The sequence below is a fragment of the Galeopterus variegatus genome, unplaced genomic scaffold (assembly GCF_000696425.1).
Source record: "Galeopterus variegatus unplaced genomic scaffold, G_variegatus-3.0.2 Scaffold2, whole genome shotgun sequence".
Classification (NCBI taxonomy): Eukaryota; Metazoa; Chordata; class Mammalia; order Dermoptera; family Cynocephalidae; genus Galeopterus; species Galeopterus variegatus.
The window spans coordinates 2,177,201-2,201,334 of record NW_007726113.1 but is presented as its reverse complement, the minus strand read 5'-3'; the positions used below and the strand labels follow the sequence as shown (position 1 = coordinate 2,201,334).

The 24,134-nt window shown below is 39.1% G+C and overlaps 1 protein-coding gene across 1 annotated transcript in view; it reads left to right on the top strand.

Moving 5' to 3' along the window:
- ALPK1 (alpha-kinase 1) overlaps positions 1-16,270 on the top strand; it is a 73,072-nt gene extending 56,802 nt beyond the window's left edge. Inside the window, exons 6-14 of the mRNA XM_008567228.1 lie at positions 1,615-1,701; positions 2,743-2,819; positions 3,841-3,936; positions 5,495-5,599; positions 6,421-8,539; positions 11,346-11,499; positions 12,804-12,966; positions 14,212-14,398; positions 15,703-16,270. Of these exons, the coding sequence (XP_008565450.1) occupies positions 1,615-1,701; positions 2,743-2,819; positions 3,841-3,936; positions 5,495-5,599; positions 6,421-8,539; positions 11,346-11,499; positions 12,804-12,966; positions 14,212-14,398; positions 15,703-15,914 (3,200 nt within the window). The 3' untranslated portion in view covers positions 15,915-16,270. The remainder of the gene's footprint in view (positions 1-1,614; positions 1,702-2,742; positions 2,820-3,840; positions 3,937-5,494; positions 5,600-6,420; positions 8,540-11,345; positions 11,500-12,803; positions 12,967-14,211; positions 14,399-15,702) is intronic.
- Positions 16,271-24,134: the final 7,864 nt, after the last annotated feature.

Sequence of the window (24,134 nt, the reverse complement as noted above, 5' to 3'; positions counted from 1 at the left end):
CTTTCCCCCCCCCCCCCCCCCCCCCCCCCCCCCCCTTCTTTCTTAGCATCCACATATGAGTGAGGACATGTGGTATTTCTCTTTCTGTGCCTGGCTTATTTCACTTAGCATAATTTTCTCCAAGCTCACCCATGTTGCTACAAATGACAGAATTACCCAATTCTTTACCCATAAAAAATAATTACAACTTTTAATGATGAACATGTTAATAATGCTGATTTGATCACATATTGTACACACATACTGATAGCTCTGTACATATTTGATTATACATAAATATGTATAATCAATTATGTTTCAAATATAAAATAAAAAAAGGAAAGTAAGTTTATGGCTTTGAGTATTTAAGTGATTTGGAAAATAAATTTGATTTTGCTACATAAGAACTGTAATGAAAACTTATTTTGAAATGGATTTCATTTTAATATTTAATCATGAATGAAAGGAAACAAGCCCTAATAGTTGGGTTACACATAATTTAAGCCTTCAGATATCTTTTCTGAATTTGAGGGCATTTAGCCAACAAGTTTTTCAGTAAGTTGAGCTCAGTTTCCATTGGACTTTTAAGTTCAATGTGCTTGGATATAAGGTTTAAAGTTCCATTTCTACTGGGGAGATATTTTAGAATACTAATATTGACCACACACCCCTCATTTGTGGCCCCCATCACTGAACTACCATCTGCACACTTGCTACCTTCTACACTCTCTACACACATACACACACACACACACACACACTGGGATTAAAACCTATGAAGAAAATAAAGAGGGTGATGTGACAGAGAATAATAAGGGGGATGTAATAAAGAGCCTGGCTCTATTTTTGATGCTTGACCACTGATAGCTGTCAGGCCCCAGCCTTCCCTTACCCTTTTGCCCCACACTGGACACATTGATTTACAAAAAAAAGAAAGAAACTCATTCATTCACAAACCTCAGCCCAGCTGTGGGAACATTTACCCCAGCCCCACACCCTAATCATGATGAAAGCCAAAGCCACTCACTTCTCCCTACATTCAAGTCAAACAGACCAGCTTAGGAGCTGGCCCTGCTCTCCCCAGAAAGTCTCATTATGTAAGCAATAAATCTTTTCATACCCTCTTGGTGCTCGTGTGGAGTCGTCAGTTTTGACATCCAAACCAATTTTGGCTGGATGGGAATGATCCCACCCTCTGCAAGGCACCCACAAGACAGTGGGTAATGCTGTAGGTAAACTAATCTGGGGAGGGCTTTGAGGCAATAGCATTGAAGCTGGGACCTGAAGAAGAAGGGGCTTCTTGGGGAGCCAGAGGAAAGAGGACCCCAGGCAGGGGTAACAGTAAATGCAGATGCCACGAAGCAAGAGACTACTGCTATTATAAGAACACAAATGAAGCCGGAATGGACAGAGCACAGCTGGCAAGAGAAGAATCAGAGACCAGACAGGAGTTCATTTCCTTGGAGTCTTGTAGGCTACGTCAAGGAATTCGGACCTTCTTCTAAATGTAGAGAGGAGATTATCTCTCACATTTATATCACATGTGCTTGTGAAGGCTTTTATGAAAACCATTTTCTTTTACCAGGCTGTTTTCTAATAATTCGAGGCAGTTCTTTCTTCTCTCTTTTATTTTAGGTTCCTGGCTGTACAGAAATGAAAGTGACAAGGTCCTTGTGCAGTCGGTCTGTATACAGATCAGAGGGCAAATTCTGCAAAAGCTAGGTACGGTCAACAAACATTCGCGCCTCTCAAGGCTCATTTACAAAGTCTGACTATAAGATATTACTGTATCTGGCTAAAATTGTTAATCTCCACTGGTTTTGGTTTCCTCATCAAAAAGAGAATGCTATTTAAGATCCTAGGAGTGTTATAAATATTAATAAAACAAAATATTTTTTCTTGAGTTTTATTAGAGAAATTTACAATGTGTATTGTGGCTGTTAATCATAGGATTCTCAGTACAGATTGAGTATTCCTAATCAGAAAATGTGAAATCCAAAATGGTCCGAAATTTGAAACATTTTGAGCACCTACATGACGCCTGAAGGAAATGCTCGTTGGAGCACTTCAGATTTTAGATTTTTGGATTAGGAATGCTGAACCAGTATATATTATGCAGGTATTCTAAAATCCAAATAACTCCAAAACCAAAATACTTCTGGTCCCAAGCATTTTGGATAAGAGATATTCAACCTGTAGTATTTCTAGCATGTGACTTAGTTCAGCAGGAATTTGTGTGATACGAGGGTACATCAAAAAGTTTATGGAAAGATTCTTCTTATCTTTCAGTTCTATTTTTCCATGAACTTTTTGAAATGCCCTCATATAGTGCACCTGATTCTAAATCCACATGACACCTTACTTATTCATTCCTTGGGGAATTCATTAATTTTTCAAGCAAGGTTTACAGAACCCTAATTATACTTAAAAGTAAAACTAAAGATTTTGAAAAATTTTAACAGAAGAGGGCCATTATTATTCTTGTAAATAATGGACATAACTACTTATATATAGTATATAATTGTGTATTATACATAAAATATATAATAATTCTTACTGTTTCCTAATGAAATGGAAAAATTACCTGTGTTAAACCATCTGGAAAGACAGATTGTTGTGTCGATCTAATCTAGCCCTGAGTTTTCCTAACGGGATCCAATGAATCTTCTTTCTGTATTAGTTTTCAAACGTATTTTCTAACACAAGAGCACAGATACTAGAAATTCTCCCCTGTCCCCTCCCCTGCTTTTTTTTTTTTTTCAGGGATGTGGTATGAAGCAGCAGAGTTAATATGGGCCTCAATCATAGGATATTTGACACTTCCTCAGCCAGATAAAAAGGTCGTCTAGTCCTTCTTTCTCTTCTTTCCTGTAATTGTCTTTGGATGATTATCTGCATATGGCACAATTCAGTTTATCATTTAATCAATTTCATCTGTTCTATGTTTATTTATTCTTCATGATCATAAGACCAGGAGCATTTAGTAACTTGCTCTGTGTCTTGCTGTGTCTTCACTCACCGCTAGACTCTTGGGATATATCTAGTGTTTCTATAATCATTGGTAAGTAACTGCTTATATATTTATCACTGCTAATCCATTCATCTATCTGTCCTATTATATATATAGCCTTTACCTGATTCCATAGTAAAGTTGAGATGAATTGCTTATATGTTAAATCGTTTTGCTTCAATTATTTATGTAACATCTTTATTCAAGAAATTTAGAAACATCGTTTGCTTTCCTACTCGACATTTTCATTCTCTGCAATTCTGTGGGAATATTTTCCTCATTAACTGAAGCACCAGGTTTCTCCATCTCCCTGAGCTGTGTCAGCAGTGTTGCTGCCTGCACTCCTTTTGCATGAATCGAAATGTGATGAGAGGACTCTTTTTTGGGCCCAGCAGTATGAACAAGTTAGGGTTGGTAATCCAACAAAACCCAGATAGGAAATAGCTGTGTGTACATTAAGTGCATGTGCCTCAAGATGTGTTGATCTTTAAAGCCCTGTGACATCTAGTTTAAAAGTATTTCCAGGGCCGGCCCAGTGGTGCACTCGGTAGAGTGCAGCGCTTGGGAGCACAGCGGTGCTCCTGCCGAGGGTTTGGATCCCATATAGAGACCGGTCCGCTCACTGGTTGAGCGCGGTGCGGGCGCAACACTGAGGGTTGCGATCCCGTTACCAGTCACGAAAAAAGACAAAAAGGAAAAAAAAAGTATTTCCAGTGTCATAGCCATAATAATAATAATAATAATAGGCATATGGCTCATATGGAGGGATAATCATCGCCTTTAGGCCATGAGATGACAGCAATAATAGACGTGAATTCCCAATCTGTGATTTGTTTGTGTTTTCCTTACAGGGCCTTTCCACGTCACTAGGTATACTGGCAGACATCTTTGTTTCCATGAGCAAGAAAGATTATGAAAAGTTTAAAAACAATCCACAGATTAACTTGGTAATTATCACTTGCCAAAAACCTGGTGGCATCACCTAGAAAACTGTCAACGCTATTCTTGGTGGTTGGTTATTCAATCTCTTTCTCTCTCTACAAGTCAGGTAGCACAATGTCTCCCCTCCTAGATTAATGTCAGAAATCCCAGGTCAGTCCTATGGTGTCCTGTTTGGCTTCATTATCCCAGCACCTAGCACAGTACCAAATAAACAGAGGGCACTCAAAAACGTTACTGGTTAGTGAATGAATATCATCAAAGTGATTTTTTTGGGGGGGTGGGCCCACTTATTTCCTTTCAAATTATCACAGAATTTAGTTTCCAAACTTGGGCCATCTCCATAATGAGGCGTAATAATTTTAAAATTTAATTGCCATCTGTTCAAATTAGAGCATTAGTCACTTGTTCCAAGCTCTTATCCTTAACAATGATGATTACTAATATTTATATATCACTTTACAGCTCGAAAAATGTCTGTATATCCACATAAAACCCATGAGGTAGGTAGAGCAGAATATATCGTTCCCATTTGAGAGAAAAATAAACTGAGGCCCAGAGAAACTAAATAACCTCTGCAGTTTACACGACCAGTACAAAGGAGAACTGGGAGCAGACCCCAGGTCTCTGACTGGTCCAGAGAATTGGCACAGATATTGAACTGCCTCTGCACTGCACTGAAACTGAGATTCTACTATCATCATCTTTATTGAGATTTTTATTAAATACCCAAAATGACCATTGGTGACTATACTCAATAATAATTGTTGTAGTGAAAGGACACATACAGCTTGCTGCTAGTTATCTGAATCTCAGTAAGATGTTGCTTTTTCTATCAGACCAAAACAGAAAAAGAGTTATGTTCCCTGTTCAGTGAAGTTGTCCCTGGTGACTGTTCAAAACTGCAAGCTTCCTTCACACCCTGGATCTCCTTAACCCCTTCCTCACTTCATTTTTGTCCAGAACACTTATCACCATCTTAAATACTATGCACTTTACTTATTTTGTGTATTGACAGATCCTTCACCACATTAGAAAATGAGCTCACTGTGGGCTCCCTGTCTGCTGTCTCCCCCATGTCTAGAACAATGCCTGGCACATGCACATGGACGTACACAATACATATTTCTAGAATGAATGAATGAATCCTAATTCCTGTGAAATCATAAATTAAAGAGACCTTTGCCAAGAACAATGCAGAAGTCATAAACTAATCTGGCTACAAAATGTGCAGAGTTCCTGTGAACAAAGAACTGTCCCCATCCTCCAAAGAAGCTCTTCTGAATTATTTTGCACAGGCAGGCATTATAAATGTTTGCACACATTAGGCCCTCTCTGGGGTGTCGGTAGAGGATAGAGAGTGTGTGGGTGCTGGGGGAAAGGACAGGCACCACCCTGGGGTCTTTAGACTCACTTCCTCTTGCTGGGCACTATTCTGCATGGGTTGTGATGAGGAGCAAGGGGTTCCTCAGAATCTTGAAAGAAAAACAAAGGAATTTTATAGCCTGTTTTTTTGCGAATGGATAAGTAATCATCACCCTGCACTTTGCCTCCTGTTCCTCGCAGGGCCTGCTGAAGGAGTTTGACCATCATTTGCTGTCGGCCGCCGAAGCCTGCAAGCTGGCGGCCGCCTTCAGCGCCTACACACCTCTCTTCGTGCTCACAGCCGTGGTAAGGACAGCACAGTCCCTCGTCCCTCGCAGTACCTCTCCCCCCAGGTGCTCTCTAATACCAGCGATGGGAGGGAAGGGTCTAACCTTAAAGTAGGCTTTGTGCCTCACGGTGGGCAACTGTGATAAGACTCCACATGCAGAAAAACTTTTTCAGTCAGAATGGCAGCATCCTGGTGGGAGCTAAGTTAATTCAGCCTGAGGATATGAGGTTGTCTGTTGTGGAACAATGGTTCCTGAGCCTGGCTGCACATCAGAATCACCCAAAGGAGCCTTTTCAGAATATGTATTCCTGGGCTTTGATCCACTAAATGCAAATCTCTGGGATTCATTCCCAGAAATCTTTAATTTTAAAATATTACCCAGGTGATTCAAATGCACAGATGAATTTGGAAACCACTACTCTATTATTTTGACTATTAAACGAATAATGTGTTTACCTATAAAGAAAAACTTATTTGCATAGAGAAGCTTATTATGTCCATTCCCATGTATAGACTCCACTAAAACTAACAGCAACATCCATAAATGTATCATCTTTAGTCAAAAAGTATCAAGGCTACAGTAGGATGGTAGTTAAAGCTAAGTTTCCACCCCTTCATGCCAGCCAATCACTTACATCCCAGTCCCTTCTTCTGATTCACCAAAAAGACCTCAGGTTCTTAACTCAGTGTTTGATTGTGTATTTTCCTTAGAATATGTGGAGGTATGTGTTTATGTTACTATATTTCAAATGATGATTCTCCAGGAGTGAAAAATTTTGTCCTGATTCACTTCCAGTTTCCAATTCAATATCTGATTTTGTATTTGGTTTTTCCTCAGAATATTCGTGGCACATGCTTGTTGTCATATAGTAGTTCTAATGACTGTCCTCCAGGAATGAAAAATGCATATCTGTGTGAAGCCAAAGAGGCCTTTGAAGTCGGCCTCCTCACCAGGAGAGATGATGAGCCAGTTACCGGAAAACAGGAGCTTCATAGTTTTGTCAAAGCTGCTTTTGGTCTCACCACAGTGCACCGAAGACTACACGGGGAGACACAGACAGTCCTTGCAGCGAGTCAGCTCTGTTGTGAAGCTATGGGAAAGCTGTACACTTTTAGCACTTCCTCCAGAAGTCAGGACAGAGAAACTCTGTCTCGGGAAATCATGTCAGTTATCACCCAGGTGAAGAATCATTTACAAATTCAAAGCTTCTCAAATTTAGATGACAGATCTTATGTTCCAGAGAGTTTTAAGTGTGGGATGAATAAACCCATCTTGCATGGGCAAGTGGATTTCCAAAAAATGCTTGAAACCTATTCACAACACCATACTTCAGTGTGTGAAGTATTTGAAAGCACTTGTGGAAACAACAAAAATAAACAGAAAGATACAAAAACAGGAGTCTGTATCACTGCTTTAAAAACAGAAACAAAAAGCATAGATACTGTGAGTACTATCGAATACAGACTGCACTCTCAAAAAGGCATGGGAATATTTTCCTCCCAAATGGCCAGGAATGGTCAGGAGACACTCAGAAGGACAGGAAGGAGAAACTGGACCCATTCTGATGCATTTCGAGTCTCTGTGAAAGATGTGGAGGCTGAGAATGAGCCACTAGACCACAGCAGTGGTGGCAGAGCTGTTTTGAACAAGTCTCTGAGTGACAGCCAGAGCTCCAGTTCTTGGAGTAAGTTATCAGCATGTAGTTCTACAAGCTGGGAGGAAGTGGATTATGTTGATGACAGGTCAGCCATAAAAGAGCCTAGCAAAGAACATCTCGTGGACACTCAGTGTTCCACGGCCTTGTCTGAGGAGCTGGAGGACGGCGGGGAAGGCAGAGCTGCGCACCCATTGTCTTCAGAGCTTCGTGGCCTCTCCCTGCAGTTGTCCAAGGATGGCAACTTAGAGTCTTCTCAAAGTCAACTACACAAACACATGCCCTTGACAACCTTTCTGCCCCATAACACAATAGGCACTTTCTTGGTCTCTGGTGCAGAGCTGTTGGAAGGAACTCCAGAAGGTATCCAGGAAGTCAGCAAAATGGGACCCAAAAATACTTCTGCTCACTCCAGACCCTCATGCAGTTCTGTTTCTTGGTCTTCTGATTCTGGTAGGCTTAAGAACATGGCCACATATCCTTCAGTCCAAGAAGAAGAAACCTTTGAAATAATTGATGAGTTTCCAGAAACCAACTGTGATGCCAAAGGCAGGCACGGGAAAGAGAAGGGAAAAGAAATCAATGAAAGAGGCACCCACCCTGCATTTAAAGATAGCCCTTCCCAGGCTGACCCAGAAAGAGAAACAGCAGAATGCACAGAAGATGCACCCTCGGACTCTCATATAGTCGCGGACAATTCTCTGGTCCACAGCTCCGTGATGGCACATAGCTCTCTCACGCCTCATTGGCCTGTTCAAAATCCTGACTCAGGAAAGGGTGGTGGCTCAGTCGAAGTGCAGGGCATCGACCCCGATGCCTCGACTGTGGATGAGGGGGACCACCAGTTCGATGACGCTGATGTTCAGTCTGCAAGTGCACGTGGCTCTCCTAGACTGTGTGCTCTCAGGCAGCTGCCCATTCAGAGGGCTGAGACTCCAGGTGTAAGCAGTAACATTCCCTTTCCTGTCCTCAGCGAGGACTGCACCACCACAGAGGAAGGAAATGATCCTGGAAACGTGCTAAACTGCAGCCAGAATTCTAGCTCATCCTCAACGTGGTGGTTGAAATCACCCGCGTTCTCCAGCGCGTCTTCTGAGGGGGAATACCCATGGTGCTGGCTGAATTCCAGTGGGAGTTCTTGTGGTTCATTGCCAGGAAAGATGAGGCAAGAGTTCCTTGAGGCTCGCATTCTGCAGCCTGATGACGTTGAAAAACTCTTGGCAGGAGTAAGACGTGACTGGCTGTTTCAGAGACTGAAGAATATGGGAGTTTTTAAGCCCAGCCAACTCCACCGAGCACACAGTGAGTACAACATTTTCAGTCGGTACAACCTCCAGAAGCGTCTATGTTTGAGGCCCTCTGAAGAGCTTGTTATGTAGCTCACTTAAAGCTCGTGAAAGATATAGGCCCCTGTAACGCTTTGTGAGCTCACAGAGAAACGTACACTTCAGGGGCCTCCCTCACTCTGTGCGATACACCTTAGTGGTTGCAAAGAATGGAGACTCGCTCAGGCTGCCTCACCTGTTGGAGGTTTGCCATGAGGACCCACAAGGCAGTAGGGAGACAGGAGTCTTAGAGGACTTAGGCACTGCCATCACCCAGGGTTTAAAGCAGCCCTGGATGACATATCATCCACTCAGCGTCTACCCTCCCTATTGATTTTCTTTACCAACCAGCTGACTTTAACAGTCTAGATACCATATTATTCACTCAGCTTCTATCTTCTCCTTTGGTTCTTTTTACCAACCAGCTGATGTATTTTTCCACATTCCAATTCCAGGGAGACATAGTTGACCTATGTCTAACAGCATCCTTCTAATAGGCAGAGATTTTCATACCTGTCCACATAAATGGTTTCTTGACAGCCAATGGATTGGTCTGGTGCCCCTTTGTTTTAGCCCGTTTGGGTTGCTATAACAACATATCATAAACTGGGGTAACTTATGAACAACAGAAACTTATTTCTTACAGTTCTAGAGGCTGAGAAGTCTGAGATCAAGGTGCCAGCAGATTCAATGTCTGATGAGGGCTCACTTTCTGGTTCATAGACAATGCCTTTTCTCTGTGTCCTCACATAATAGAAAGGGCAAAGGACACTAATCCCATTCATGAAGGCTTCACCCCCATGACCTCATCACTTCCCAAAGGCTCCAACTCCTAATACCATCACTTTGTGGGTTAGGATTTCAACACATGAATTTGAGGCGGACGCAACTATTCAGAACACAGAATCCCTCCTGTTGCAATCGGCAGGTACTTCTTGCTTAAGGAACAGCCAGGGTCACTTCCCATAGGAGGGACCTGGGCTGGGGCCACCAAATAGTCATTGTGTTTAACAGCTTGAAAGTGTTAGAGAAGCTGGGAAGAAGACAGGAGATTCTTCCCTTAGCTCAGAGAATAACATAATACCCTCCCAACGTGCAGAAGAATTAATCGAATGAGAGAAAACTATTGCAAAGTGAATCTCAGAAGAAACAAACTACATGAATTGCTAAGCACTGGATACTAAAAAGTAGTCCTCAACCCTGGCACCACATGAGACTCCCCTGGAGGGCTTCTTAAAATTTCCAATGCCTCACCCCAGAGATTCCCATCTAATGGGTCTGGGGTGTGGATTCAAGCATCAGTATTTTTAAGGAGCTCCCCAGTGGTTCCATATAAAACCAATGTTGAGAACTTCTGCTTCAAAATATTGCAATGTTTTGCCTGATGCCTTGAAGTCAGACTAAAATACAGATCAAGTTGTCACCCACCCAAGATAGCAACATCTTCTAGTAATAAGGTTAGGTAACTGCTTTATTGTTACTTATTGTTGTGTGCTAATCTATGGGTGAAAACTAACATTGGTGGAAGAAAATGCCAAAGTTGCAGAAACAGAACAGTAATACATTTCCTCCTTTCTTCTTCCATCAGTTCATCCCCCTTCCTGTGCGTGCACAAGCAGTTCACCTTCCATTTCCATCACAGCTTCTCTGATTGAGTCACCCAACCCTGCTCACCATCTCTCCCAGCTCACAGTTATCCCCTCCCCAGACCTGTGGATTTATCTTACTTTAAATATTTTCTCTCCCAAGTCTCCCATTCATTTCTTCATAACCATGACCTAGACACAGGAGGTCTTTGCTTACTTCATTTTAACTTGGATACTAAAATATTGCATTTCTTCCTAAGGGTTCATGTTGGTCTTTCTGCTCAAAGAAGTGCTTTCTTGCCTTATCACTGGTCTTCCTTTCTTTAAGGTGGAGTCACCCTTACTTTTTGTTCTTATCTTTTCCTTTTTTTGTGTTGAGGTTGCATCTTTGTTCAATAGCTATATTTTCTCAAGTAATTCTTGAGAAACTTAAGAGAAAATTAGTGTGTACTTTAATATGTAATCTAGGATCCTTGGAGTTGCCAGGAACCTATCAGGTAAAATTGTTTAGCTTATTTCTATCTATGTGATCTGGCATAGGTAGCAATCTCTTGTTATCTGGGACCCCCCAGATAATAAGAAATTGCAAGCATGTATCACTTGTCCCATGACAGTCTCTGAGGTTTTGCTGTTTTAAAAAGCCCTTTATTGGGCCAGCCCGGTGTCGCATTGCTATAGTGCGCCGCTTGGGAAGCGCGGTGGCGCTCCCGCCGAGGGTTCGGATCCCACATACAGACCGGCCGCTCACTGGTTGAGTGAGGGGCGGGAGCAACACCGAGGGTTGCGATCCCGTGGCCGGTCCCGGTCCGGTACGGGCGCGACACTGAGGGTTGCGATCCGTTGCCGGTCACGAAAAAAGACAAAAAGGAAAAAAAATAATAATATAAAAAAATAAAAAGCCCTTTATTTTCCACTAATTTCATCAGAAACATTGGTCTTAATCCCTTGCCATAACAAATGAGATATTTTGTGACTTGAAGGCTATTCTTCATTATAATTTGTAAAGTGTTGCCTTTTTATTGTAGTTCATAACTTTAAACAGTAGTCATAGAAAAGGCCAAAATTTGGGGAAAAAAATGTATAAAAAGTTGAAGATTTGAAGTGAACTGATTTAGAACCTGTGTCACTTCAACTTTATTTATGAATTCTAACATCCTTTTGAAAATAAGAACCATTTTCTTCTTATCTTTTCTCCAGATGCTCTTTTGTTAAAATATTCCAAAAAATCTGAACTGTGGACAGCCCAAGAAACTGCTGTGTATTTGGGGGACTACCTGAATGTGAAGAAGAAAGGCAGACAGAGAAATGCTTTTTGGGTTCATCATCTTCATCAAGAAGAAATTCTAGGGAGGTATTTCTGAAAACAACTATATTACCAAAACAAAATGAGCTAATCTTGCCCTCTGTTAAGTAGTCATTCATGAGATTTTTGAAAGGGCTGAAAAAATTGGCCAAAATGTGTGTTGTCAGATTTCTGTTCCTCTTATTCTTCATCATTAGTTAATTAATAACAGTTAACACATGTCAAGACCCATGTTCTATCAGCATTTTGCTGTATGTTCTATAATATGATCTCAAACCCATCAGGAAAACATTTTTAACCCCATTATACACATAAGAAAAATGGAGTTCCTGGCCATATGTCAGGCTGGAGAGCCTTAAACACTCTCACTAATAATGCTGGCAAAAAGGCTAGTTAAACTATGAAAACCACACTTTTAAGTAAACAGATGAGCCTACAAAAAAGGCAGGAAGATCCTCTGAGGCCAGGGATGAAGCAGGTCCAGGGATATAGTGTTTACTATAAGTGCTCTTCAGGCACCTTCCATGAAGTTCAAAGCAGGGGTGGGTGAGGAAAGAGCTAGAGACGAAAGCTACACATGGAAGCATTATATACACATGGGTTATATGTGCATAGGTTACATGTAAATACCACACCATTTGATATCAGGGGCTTGAGCATCCTTGGATTTTGGTATTCACAGGAGGTGGTAGAACCAATCCCCTGTGGATACCGAGGGACGACTCTATAAGCTACAGTAAAGTGTAGTACTTACTGCTTTGCTCTTTTCAACACTTAGTCACTTACTGCCTCGTGTCTTCCCTCTACAACTGTGCTATAAACCCTTGAAATATACAAAACATGTTTCACACTTTCTTCAAAACACTCAGAACTACCACAGAATTATGCACAGTGTTCTGCACTGTTGGTAGAAAATAAGTATTTGTAGGGATGAAGTAATCACAAAAGGAAGGGATAGAGGAAAGCTTCAGACTGATTTATCGCCCCTGTATAAGGCCACATTGCAGGTAGTAAAGGATCTGATTCCAGAGTCCATGCACTTTCCAGTACATCATGCTGACCCCTAGACTTATCAAAGAGGTCTTGAGAACTGCTACATTAAGTAGACACTTTCTCTGTATAATCAATATCATGCTGGGTCAACTAGCATGAGCTGTGTGTCATTGTTCAGGTGGCTCTTACAAAATTATTTGAATCATGAGATAAGTCAAGATAATTAATATTGACTGTTTAAGGCAGAGAAAGAGTAACACATTTCAAGCATTTTTGCATCTCTTTTGATCTCCCCTCTCTTACTCTATAATGAGTAAGATCACTTTTGCATTTTGTTGTGTTGTTTTCTCCACTCATAGATATGTTGGGAAAGAATATAAGGAGCAGAAGGGGCTCTGGCACCACTTCATTGATGTGGAGCGGCAGATGACTGCACAGTACTACGTGACAGAATTTAACAAGAGACTCTATGAACAAAAGATTCCAACACAGATGTTCTATATCCCATCCACAATATTACTGGTAAGATTAAAAAAAGCAAACATTTGGCTAAACAGACCAATAAATATATATTAGGTCAGATTTCTATTACCAACCTGTGTATCTCCACCATCAGTCTAGTAAAATCCAATAAACTCAGTTACCAGGCTCTTTAGTCTACTTCATCTGCTTCATCTACTTACACAGATAGGTAAGAAATATGATCCTCTGTACCCTGAATGCATCATTTGGATCTTCCAAGTCACACTTGAATATCAATTGATCCTGATATCTGGTCCCACATGGTCAAGTTAGCATTGTTAGTAAACTTTCCTTTTGCATTGTCTCTGTACTTCCAAAGAGAGAAAGAACCCTAAAGATCATGTCTAGTACAAATTATCCCCTCAACATGACGCACAAATCCCATTTTACATCTTTTTATCCCACCTCTTGAAACCAAGTGATTACTAAGCCATAGCTTAATCACTTTTAGTAAGAAAAAATCATTATCCTTTTACTTTCAAATAATTCAAATTGTTAGGAAGTTCTTCGATTTGGCCCAAATCTATTTTCCTCTAACTTCTACCCATGGATTACAGCTCTGTCTTCTGGGGCCATTGAGACCAATCTCTCTTCACTAAGATACCCCTTTAAATAAATAAAAGCAAATATCCCCACTGAGTTTTCTCTTCTCTGGATCAAGAATACCCTGCTTCCCCAAATACTTGTATATTAAATCTTTAGTGCATTCATATTTACAATGAGTCTTACACTGCCCAGAGACATTTTTAGACCCATCTTTTATTACTGATAATAACAACAGCTATCATCCATTTTGCACTTTCTTTATGTCACATACTATGCCAGGCACTTTACAAACACTAACTCTAACATTCAAAACAACTCCCCGAAGTAGATCTTATCTTCACAGAAATGCTTGAGCTGATATTCCAATCCAGAGTCCCAGTGTATGATCTAGCCCTGGCAAGCTAGCCCCCAGGATAAGTCACTTCGTGGCCTAATTTTTAGGTGAACAGTTTAATATATGAATAATAATAACTTTAGGTTTCATTATATGCCACAATGTTAAGCACTGTACATGCATTTTCTTATATAATCCTTTTAACAAACTTAAAAGGTAATTATTATTATACCCATTTTACAGTTGGAGAAGAAAAGTAGCAAAGTTCGTAAGTGGCAGAGCCTAGGTTCAAACTGAGATCTACTCAGCTCCAAAGCCCACAGCCTTTACTATTATGCTATACTGCCTCCCATTCTATTTTTCAGATTTTAGAGGACCAGACAATAAAGGGATGTGTCAGTGTGGAACCTTACATCCTGGGAGAATTTGTAAAATTATCAAATAATACAAAAGTAGTGAAAACAGAATACAAAGCCACAGAATATGGTTTGGCTTATGGACATTTTTCCTATGAGTTTTCTAATCACAGAGACGTTGTGGTTGATTTACAAGGTATGTGAAACTGGGAATAATTTTTTATTTTTAATATTATTTGTATGTAAATGTGAGGTTTTGAACTAGATTTGCTAATCATTATTTAGTAGATTGTTCAGTGTTTAAACTATTATTTGAAATTGAATTAGTCAATTTTACTATATGTAGCAAATGATTCCTGAAAGAAAAAAAAGTCTTAAACTTCTACAAGTGTCTAAGGTAGTGCATAATCAGTGGGAAGGTCTGGCTTATATTTTGGGGAGCTTAATTCCAGAGCAAATACATTACAGCTTTTTTTATTTCACTCAAGTGGATTTGAGTGATGTAGATTTTTTACTGAGGGGCAGAGCAAGACAGCTGACTAGAAGGATCCACCGCTCACCTCTCCCACAAAGACAGACAAAACAACAAATACACAATTACACTTGGACGAAGATTTCATATTATTGCATTTTTTTCACCTGTCAAAATCTTCTTTCCACTTTTACTTTTCTCCAGTCCCTTACGCTTAATAAAAGTGTGATGTTGGGTTACATAATTGGGATCATTTTGGAACTGAAAGCTATGTGTACTTGAATCTTTTTTAAAAATCTGCATTAATATTTTAATTTTGTTTGAGTTTGGTATTTTATTCATCAGAATTAAGAGCAGATACTCTATGCTTCATGAAAATAACAAATAAAATTTCTTATAATTATGTCTAGTAACAATGCCATGACCATGCCAAAACCTTCCCTATTCTCTGTCGTATACGTTACTTATTTATCATTTATTGATCTGTTCCCTTTACAATCTTATTTATGATTTATTGATCTGTTCTGTTCACAAATGTGTTCACTCAATGAATATTTTTGAATAGCTTGATCACCGCTGGATCTCCACTGCCTAAAACAGTGTTTTGTACAAAACAGTGTCTGTACTCCATGATATTTGTTGAATGAACGGATGAATATATGCATTAATGAGTAAGGCATGAAAGAAACTCTTGAATCACGAAAGAAATATTCAATACTGTTATTTTAATAATTACTCTAAAATTGATGATCTGGGTATGTCATATTTAACAAATATAATTACCCAATATTTCTTCTTAAACCAATAATTGGAATATGCAACCCAAAACCTTTAGCAAAAGTTTACTAAATATAAACCACAGAATAACCATGTTTTTAAAGTTTCTCTATAAGAGTGTGTATGTGTGTGCATGTATACATACATACATATATATGTGTATATATATATATATATATATATGTTTTCTGAAACACTTGACTGACATTCATAGGGGATTTAATACTCAGATGTATTCATTTCTCTTTTAGGTTGGGTGACTGGTAATGGGAAAGGGCTCATCTATCTCACAGATCCCCAGATTCACTCTGTTGATCAAAAAGATGTCAATACCAATTTTGGAAAAAGAGGGATTTTTTACTTCTTTAATAACCAGCATGTGGAATGCAATGAAATATGCCGTCGTCTTTCTTTGACTAGACCTTCAATAGAGAAGTCAAACAACTCATATACTTGGGAATAGGATTGGTAATGTGACAGACGTTAGCGCTGCTCACAAATATCAGATTTTCCTCTCCTTCCAGGCACACAACGTATCACACAGCCTGGTCCTTTGGGGCTTGGCCAAGGCCATGGGACTGGTTCTGGCCAATGATTTGTGAGAGGAATTGATGAGTGTCACTTTCAGGTCTGCATTTAATTGCTAGTACAAGATCCTACAGTCTTTTTCCCTCTGCCGCGGTTACCAAGAGTGTGTCAGGAGATAGCTGCTTCTGAGCATAAGTCCTGCAGTGAAGGAAACTTGGAAAAGAGCCTTGTATGACCTATGATAGATGCAAAGCACTGCTGAGAAATAAACTCTTGTTGTTTAAAGCCACTGAGATTGGTATTTTTCCTTTTGATTTAGGAGATCTTTATATATTAAAAAAATCAGGCCCTTGAGATATGAATTTCAGTTTTTTTCTGTTTCTTTTTTGACATTTGACTTTGCATAAAACTTTTATCCATGTAGAATTTTTTATCTGGTTGGATCCATCAATCTTTTATTTTATGGCTTCTTGGTTATATGTGATACTTATATCTTCCTTACTCTGAGTTTCTTTCTTTTTAATTCTTCTTTATTTTCTTCTAGTGTATTTAAATCTGTGAAAAGTATGATGGAAGAACGGTACATTTTCATGGACACCAGAGTCCACCCCTTGCCCCACACAGATCTCCTTACTTCTTCATACAGATTTGGGGAACAGCTTCTCCATGATCTTGCTGAAAGAAATGTACAAAAGGGAGACAGGAGATAAACAAATTCCCTTTCTGCAGTTACTCTTTGGGGCTACAATTGGTGCCCACTCTCTTCGTCCTCCACTATCCATTCTAAATTTCCCTCAGCCTTAACTACCTTAGGAAGTCTTGGTGGCTTACCTGGTGGTAGGACTCAACCTTACATACATGAGGGGTCTGAAAAATTGATAGTTACACCCTTCTCAATTGGGGGTTGCAACACATATCCCTTCATAATTGCAATTGGGGTAGGGGAGACCCATCCAGACTTCCTGCTGTGGGCAGCACTGTTGACTGATACCCCAGCTTCCATCCCTCTGGATCCATCACTGTGTTGATGCTGAAGCCATGTTTTCCCAGTGTGGTCTCAGCCAATGAATAAGCACGGCAAGGGCACTAGTCTCAGAATACCTCCAACAGGAGACTGTGGCACAAAGTCTTCCATCAGCCTGACTATAATTTTCTTAAAATTGTGCTGTAGTCTGAGACTCTTCCTGCTCAATCCTCCTTTTTTTTGCCCTCTCGTTTCATAGATGTCAGACCTGCATCATGGTTTCCCTGCCTATTCTTATTCCTGCCTATTCATCCTTTACAGTCATTTCCCCCAGCAAATATCTTACATGTCTAATCCTTTCTTGATATGTGCTTCTTGGAGAACTCAAACTAACACAAGTTTATTAAAGAAATGCGAAAAAATGGAATTAATCCTATTAACAAAATAAGGGGAAAAAATCCTATCTTAATTCCAAAAGATGCAGAAAAATAATTTAATAAAATTCAAAATCAATTCATGCTTGTTTCAAGAAAACAAACAAAAAAAAAGCTCTTTGAAAACTAAGCATAATGGAAAACTTTCTAAATCTTGTAACGGGTTTTTTTAAACTTAAAAAATATATATATTATAACTAATCATGAAACAGTTAAAGATTTCCATTTAAGAAAGAGAACAAGAAAAATTTGCCCACTATCCCAAATCTATTCAACATTGGAGAAGAATTCCAACTAACAGATATAGAGGAAATGATAGAACTAGAAAATTACAATTTTCGAAAGATAGACCTGGGAGAAAAGCACTGACAGCTGCTGAAACTGTCAGGAGAAAAGTTGATAAGGAACTTGCACTTCAATCAATCTTATCACTAAAAGTGGGACAATAAATCAGAAATGAAATAACATTTTTGAGGCAATTAGGGATTTTGAATATGGACTGCGTTATTGATGAAATGATATCTTTAAAATTCTCAAGCCAAAAAAGGAAAAAAAAAAAAAACGGGGGAAGAAGCGAAAGAAACTTGGCTGTTTGGTGATAATGTTGAAACAGGGAAATGGGTACATAGGGATTCATTATAACAGTCTTTCCACTTTTGTATATATTTGCAAATGTTCATTAAAAATTTTTCTTAAATGTAATTTCATAGAAAGGAAGGAATACCAGGGAAAGTCTGAATAATGAGTAGAGATGATGAAATCCAAGATTTGTATCAAATTAATCTAGAAAGAATATAAGGAGTAATAGTCAACCATAATATCCTGAAGAAAAATCCAGAAAAAATAGGATGTTTATTTGACTGAGGACAGTGAGAGGAGATTGCTGACAACAAAAAGAGGTCATTAATTGACAGAGAGACCTTTAAGATGTTATAGAACATGGGTCAGCAAATTATGGTCAAGAAGTCAAACCCACCATCATCTGTTTTTATAAATAAAGTTTTGTGGGTACACAGTTTAGTTATGTATTATCTACGGCTGCTTTTGTGCTACAGTAGCAGAGTTGAGTAGACCATGTGTCACAAAGTCCAAAATACTTATTATATGGACCTATACAGAAAAAGTTTGTCGACCCCTGTTGTAGAAGATGACATCAGGAATAAGGGTCAGGATGTTTACGTTTACAAAGGAATATGTAACAACACACACAAAACGAAGGTAGCAGTGATGGTTGAAGAAATTGGAAACTGGATATGATACAGATGTAAATTGATAGAAGGTTCATGTCAGAGCACTTTTCTTTGTGAAGTCAAAAAGCTAAGATATCTGCTAAATGAGATGAGACTGGCAAAGTCAAGAATGTGAAAGAAATAAAGGTTTTGTAGCAATGCATATCTCTGTATTACAAAGGGCAGAAATAGTACTAAGAGAAATTTGCAGGAAATCACGTTTTTAAAATCTCTTTACATTTTTATTTATGTCAACACCCATACACCCAACATCTGATTTAAGAAATTAAATGTAATATTATTGTCGAAGGCTCCATCTCTGATCTCTATTCCTCTTCTACCCTGAGAAGAAATGACTGCCCAGAAATGGTTATCATTCCCTTTAATGTCATTACACATTTACTTTTATTTAATGTTGTTATACATTTATATACTGTATAAAAATAATGATAAATATCCAATAATTTCAAAAATATATTTTTAGGCTTCACATAAATATAAAAAAGACCAGATGTGTTTTAAAAGAGCAAAATTGATTTTCTAGAAAATGAAAAATACAGTCACTGAAATTGATAATTTAATAGAAAGATTAAACAGCAGATTTGGTACTGTTCAAGAAAGAATTATTAAAATGGAAGGGAGAGGTGAAGAAATCAGCCAAAATACAGCAGAAAGATAAAGGGATGGAAAATACAAGAGAAAATAAGAGATCTGGAAAGAAGAACTGGGGATTCTAGGAGAAAAAGAGAATAAAAGAGAGGAAATGCTCTGAGCCAAGTGAAGAAAATGAATCAAGGAGGAATAATCCACTATGTCAGATGCTACTGACAGTGAGATGAGGACCGTGAACTAAACCCAAGGGGGAGAGAGGCAGAAGCCACAATGTCTTTTATAACCCAGCCTTAGAAGTAACACACCATCACTTTTTTATATTCTGTTGGTCACATAGACTGACCCTGGTGCAACATGGGAGGATACCAAAAAAGGGCATGAAGACCAGCAGGTGGGACTGTTGCAGGCCGTCTTGGAGATGACTGTCCATCTCACCAGCCTGAACTGGTCCTTGTGCCTCTTTGTATCCCCTAGCACTTGCTTATATACAGTGACTGCGTAACAGCCGGTGCTCAGTTCATTTTTGCTTAAATAAGTAAATGAATGAATCATAAATAAGCAAGTCACCAATGATAATTTTATGCATTTCAGATGCTCAGTAAGTGCTTATTAGCTCACTACCTCTTGCTACATAAGGAAAGAAAGTCTGAGCTCTCGAGGCTTCAGAAAGCCATACGCAACCAAGTGGGACGTGGGTGGTAAGTGAGTGGATAGAAGGAGGGAAAGTTGGGAGGAAAGAAAAACAGAATTTCCTCAGGCCCACCTCTAACTTAAGAAACTTATTTTGCTTCCTTGTGTGTAAACTTTTCTAATTTTATTCCTCCATTCTTTAATGTTTATTTCTCAGAGAAATATGGATAGTGAGAATTTTCCAAGTAATTCTTAGGAAAACTCCATTATCATTTTTCTAAATTAAACTAAATATTTTTTTTATCTTAATCTTTTACTTGTGGAGTGTGCAGAGTTGTGAAATGACAACATTTAAAACACTAAGTTTCAGGAGTTGAGTTCAAGTTAATGAGACTTAGTCTGTCCCTTCAGACATCAGAAATGTCAGGCTTTTGTTACTGTCTTTTAGCAGTGCTATTGTTTTGAAGATGATGTTTGTTCTGTGCAGTTTGGATATACAGATGTCCTCTGCCTGAACAGTTCAGTAGAAACTAGGTGTAAAGTGTAAGAAGCAAGAGAGAGTGAGAGAAAAAAAAATAAATCTCTTTATTATGGTGCATAAACCTTCAGCGTGAGGGAGCTTGCAGCTGCACAAGGAGAAAAATGCATTCAAAAAATATAATGCAAGTGTGAATAATCCTTTCTCGAATGCTGCTTGCAGACTGCTCCAGCTTTGTCAGGTGAACTTGAACCGGGCCATCAGATTTACCCCCATTCCCATTGCACACTCTGTCTATCACCCCAGGGCATTCACCATCTTGACTGTTGTTTAAAGAGAACAAGCAATCCATCATTGAGCCAGGGAGTCACTTTCTCATAGAAAAGTAAAATCAGCATGTGACACTACTCAGCCCTAGTGCTTTGCAGATTAAAATGATACATGGCGACTCACGTGTTACTAGGAAGATTAAGTCGGCTATCTTGTTCCGCTGTCCAGACAAAAGAATTCCCCTCAAGCAGTAAGTGGGAGCTTTACAGAAGTTGAAATGGTTGGGCTCAACCATAGATGGTGAGACAGAGTATTTAATAAGAGTACAGAAAAAGAATGTCATTTTACATGTAAGCACCTTTTTTATTCCCTATGAGATATGGTACAAAAAAGAATCTATCCCGAAAGGGGGAGGTGTTAAATCTTTGCACAAGTCCCTGCTGGTTGAGATGCCAATTTTATTACCAGAGATGGACACACAATTTATTGTCTGGCTGCCTCCGCAATTGATTTAAATATGGTGAAATAAATGAGCAGCCGTTGGCCCCGGGGCAGTTAGCTTCATAGGAGTAGGTTGCAAATACTGCAGCTACAGTACCAAGTTATTAACACTGTTATTTCATTGTGTGATCCACACAGCAATAAAATTTTAAATGAATCTAATATAGAAATAAGGTCACAATGAAAGGCTGGGATACAGCCTTTAATTCAGAATGTTGAGGCAAATATTTATCAGATTACAGAAAATATTATTTAATCAAATCAGTAACTGGGGTATATTTGTTCTTAAAAGTAATTTTCAAAAGGCAGAAGACAAAAATAAGTATCAAAGTGTTTAATTTTAGATAAAATAAGTGCATTAATTAAAATTAACATAAGAAAAATAAGACTGAAAGAATTTTAAAGTTTAATTTTTGTTTTGCCATTTAGACTTTACACTGGAAATGACACAAGTTAAAGAGAAAGAATTTTCTTTTAGGTTCCCAAGCATTTTAGACAACACAGTCAGAAATTTCATTATTCGTGTTTTACTCACACTCAGCCATGCTAAGTTCTTTCTTAGAGTACGAGCCATTTTTCTAGTCAAAGGGATTTTTAAATCAAAGAACACCCTACTTTGTTACTTTTAACTAAATTTTCAAACATTACTTCTCTGACCAGCTATCTGTTCTATAAGTGTGCTATAAGAATAAGGAACGGCACCAGTATATGTAAGTTTTCTCTAAGAACACACACCAGATTTAACCCTCTTTTTCTACACAAATCACTAAAAAGGAGAGGAACTGTTTAAACACTTTTGTTAGACATTTGACATGGTCTTTTCCAAATAACAGAAGGACCCACAGCGACTGGCTTTGAAGGGCTATGTTCCCAACATAATTTCAATAGGGAACATTCTCTCTGAGCTGAGCACCTGGATCGTGGGCAGCGTTCCCTTGGGCTGGACAGCAGTCGCTGGGCCACCTGCATTAGCAAGGATGGAAGTGGAGGGAAGGGAGCCTCTGGCCAGCTGTATCCTTCCCCAGCCTCCAGGGCACATTTGTGCAGAGAAGCTAGGCCGGGCCAGGGCAGCACACAGGCATCCGCCTGAGTGGTCCAGCCTCTTTGACCCACCATACACAAGTTAGGAATATCCTTCCATGGGTATAGATAAAGGTTAAAAGGAATAGAGCTCAGGATTCTTTGAAACATGCCATGTGCAAAGACTCAAAGCTATAAATTGTTCTGACGAAGGCAATTGAAAATGGCAAAGTCCTAAGACTTTCAGACAAATTCCAAGGAAGACGACCTGAGATTGAGCTGGATATTTGAGAGTTCCACAATTCGCATGACCTCAACAACCTGCCGCAAAATGTGAGTAGACCTGAATTCATCCTCTCCTGCCTCCTCTTCTACCTCTTTGCACTGTCTGAGCTGACATGCACTCAACAAACAAAAAAATTATTCCTCACCATCTTTATACAACATGATCACATGTAGGGGTGAATTAAACTTGGCACCTCTAAAACTGCATTGCCAAGTATCAGCTTTTATTATCTTCAACTCCTAATTGCCAAAGGGGAAGGGGAAAATGCAAATAATCAAAAAGACTATTTTTTTAAGATACATCCTACTTAGGCCAATAACAATTTGTTGTGTTGTTGTTTAGTGGCTACATAGTAGCTGATGATTGGCCACAAACAGCTCCAAATCGCCCTAGATGTCAAGAGAAGGCCAGACTTTGTCATCAATAATTTAAAAATTAGATTAAAATACAGCTCAAGATGAATCAACTGTTTCACTTCCTTGATGGTTTTTGAAGATACACCAAAAATGCCATGCTCAGAATATTTACCAACCAAAGTGTATCTCAAATGCTAAAAGGATCAACTGAAAAATGCACTGGAGGAAAGATAATGTTTTATGAATTTTAGCAATCATTCCAGTATCAAGAAAATACTGTTTTCAGGAAGCATTTTATTGTTTAGTACAACCAACTCATGCATTTGCTAGAAGGGGGAAGAAGAGACCCTGCTAAGTGGTTTGCTTATTCACTATGGTGTTTTGCATTGGAAAGAGTAATTATATATTCCACTCTGCTGAAAATCACTTCTCTTTTGCCCCTGAAAAATATTCCTAGAGTTATTTTCTCTTTCAGACTCTAATAAAATTATGTTTCTTATGAAAAGAGGTAAGACCCAGAGAGCCACAGGCACCTAACTCTAAATTCAAAGTGTGATTTTTTTTTTTAAGAAAACAGTTTGAAAATTCAGACTGTGAATGGCCGCCTCTCAGTTGGAAAGGTCACTCTGAGTGCACTGTCCACAACATTAACTAGAAATGACCCTTGTCATCACTCTCAGCATGTGAGACAGAAGGAACAAATGAAAAGACACACCCAAAAGATGGTTTTTAGAATGGGCCACTTGGATAATAGATGTGATGCTGTGCTTGTGGATCACATGGCCTCCTGAGACATTGTTCCCACTGTGTATCATAGTGCTCTGGGTGGTTTCGAGAGTACAAAACCATGGAGAACTGCTGGGTCTCAACTGGATCGCCATTCCAAAGTGATGAAAATGTCATCTAGCCTCAGTTTAAGAACACTCCCTTATTAATGTGTTTCAAACATTAATGTTGTATTTTCTTAATCACATATTCCCTCCTATGCACATCTTATAGGGGAATAAAGTAAGGGAAGTGTTTTCATCATATGAAGTCCACACAGTTTTTCCCCCTGCTATGTAGCTGTCATCGAGAAGGACTTCACTAAGCAGAATGTGCTTTGTTCTTGGCACAGTAAACAAAGAGTTAAATTATAGGGCCAGCTGGTGCCTTGCCAGGGGGGCAGGGAAAGAAAGAGGGCCAGCCTTCACTTTTCTTCCCATATTGTCAAACTTCTTATATATCCTCACCCCCATCTTCTATATCCACTCCTTTTTCTCCCTTCCTAGGGTCAAAAAACTAAAATTAAAAAGCAAAAACTTCTGACACTTTGAAGTAATTTCTGGGGCTACCCCCACTTTATAGTATTTTCTGTAGTGGGCAACGGCTTCAG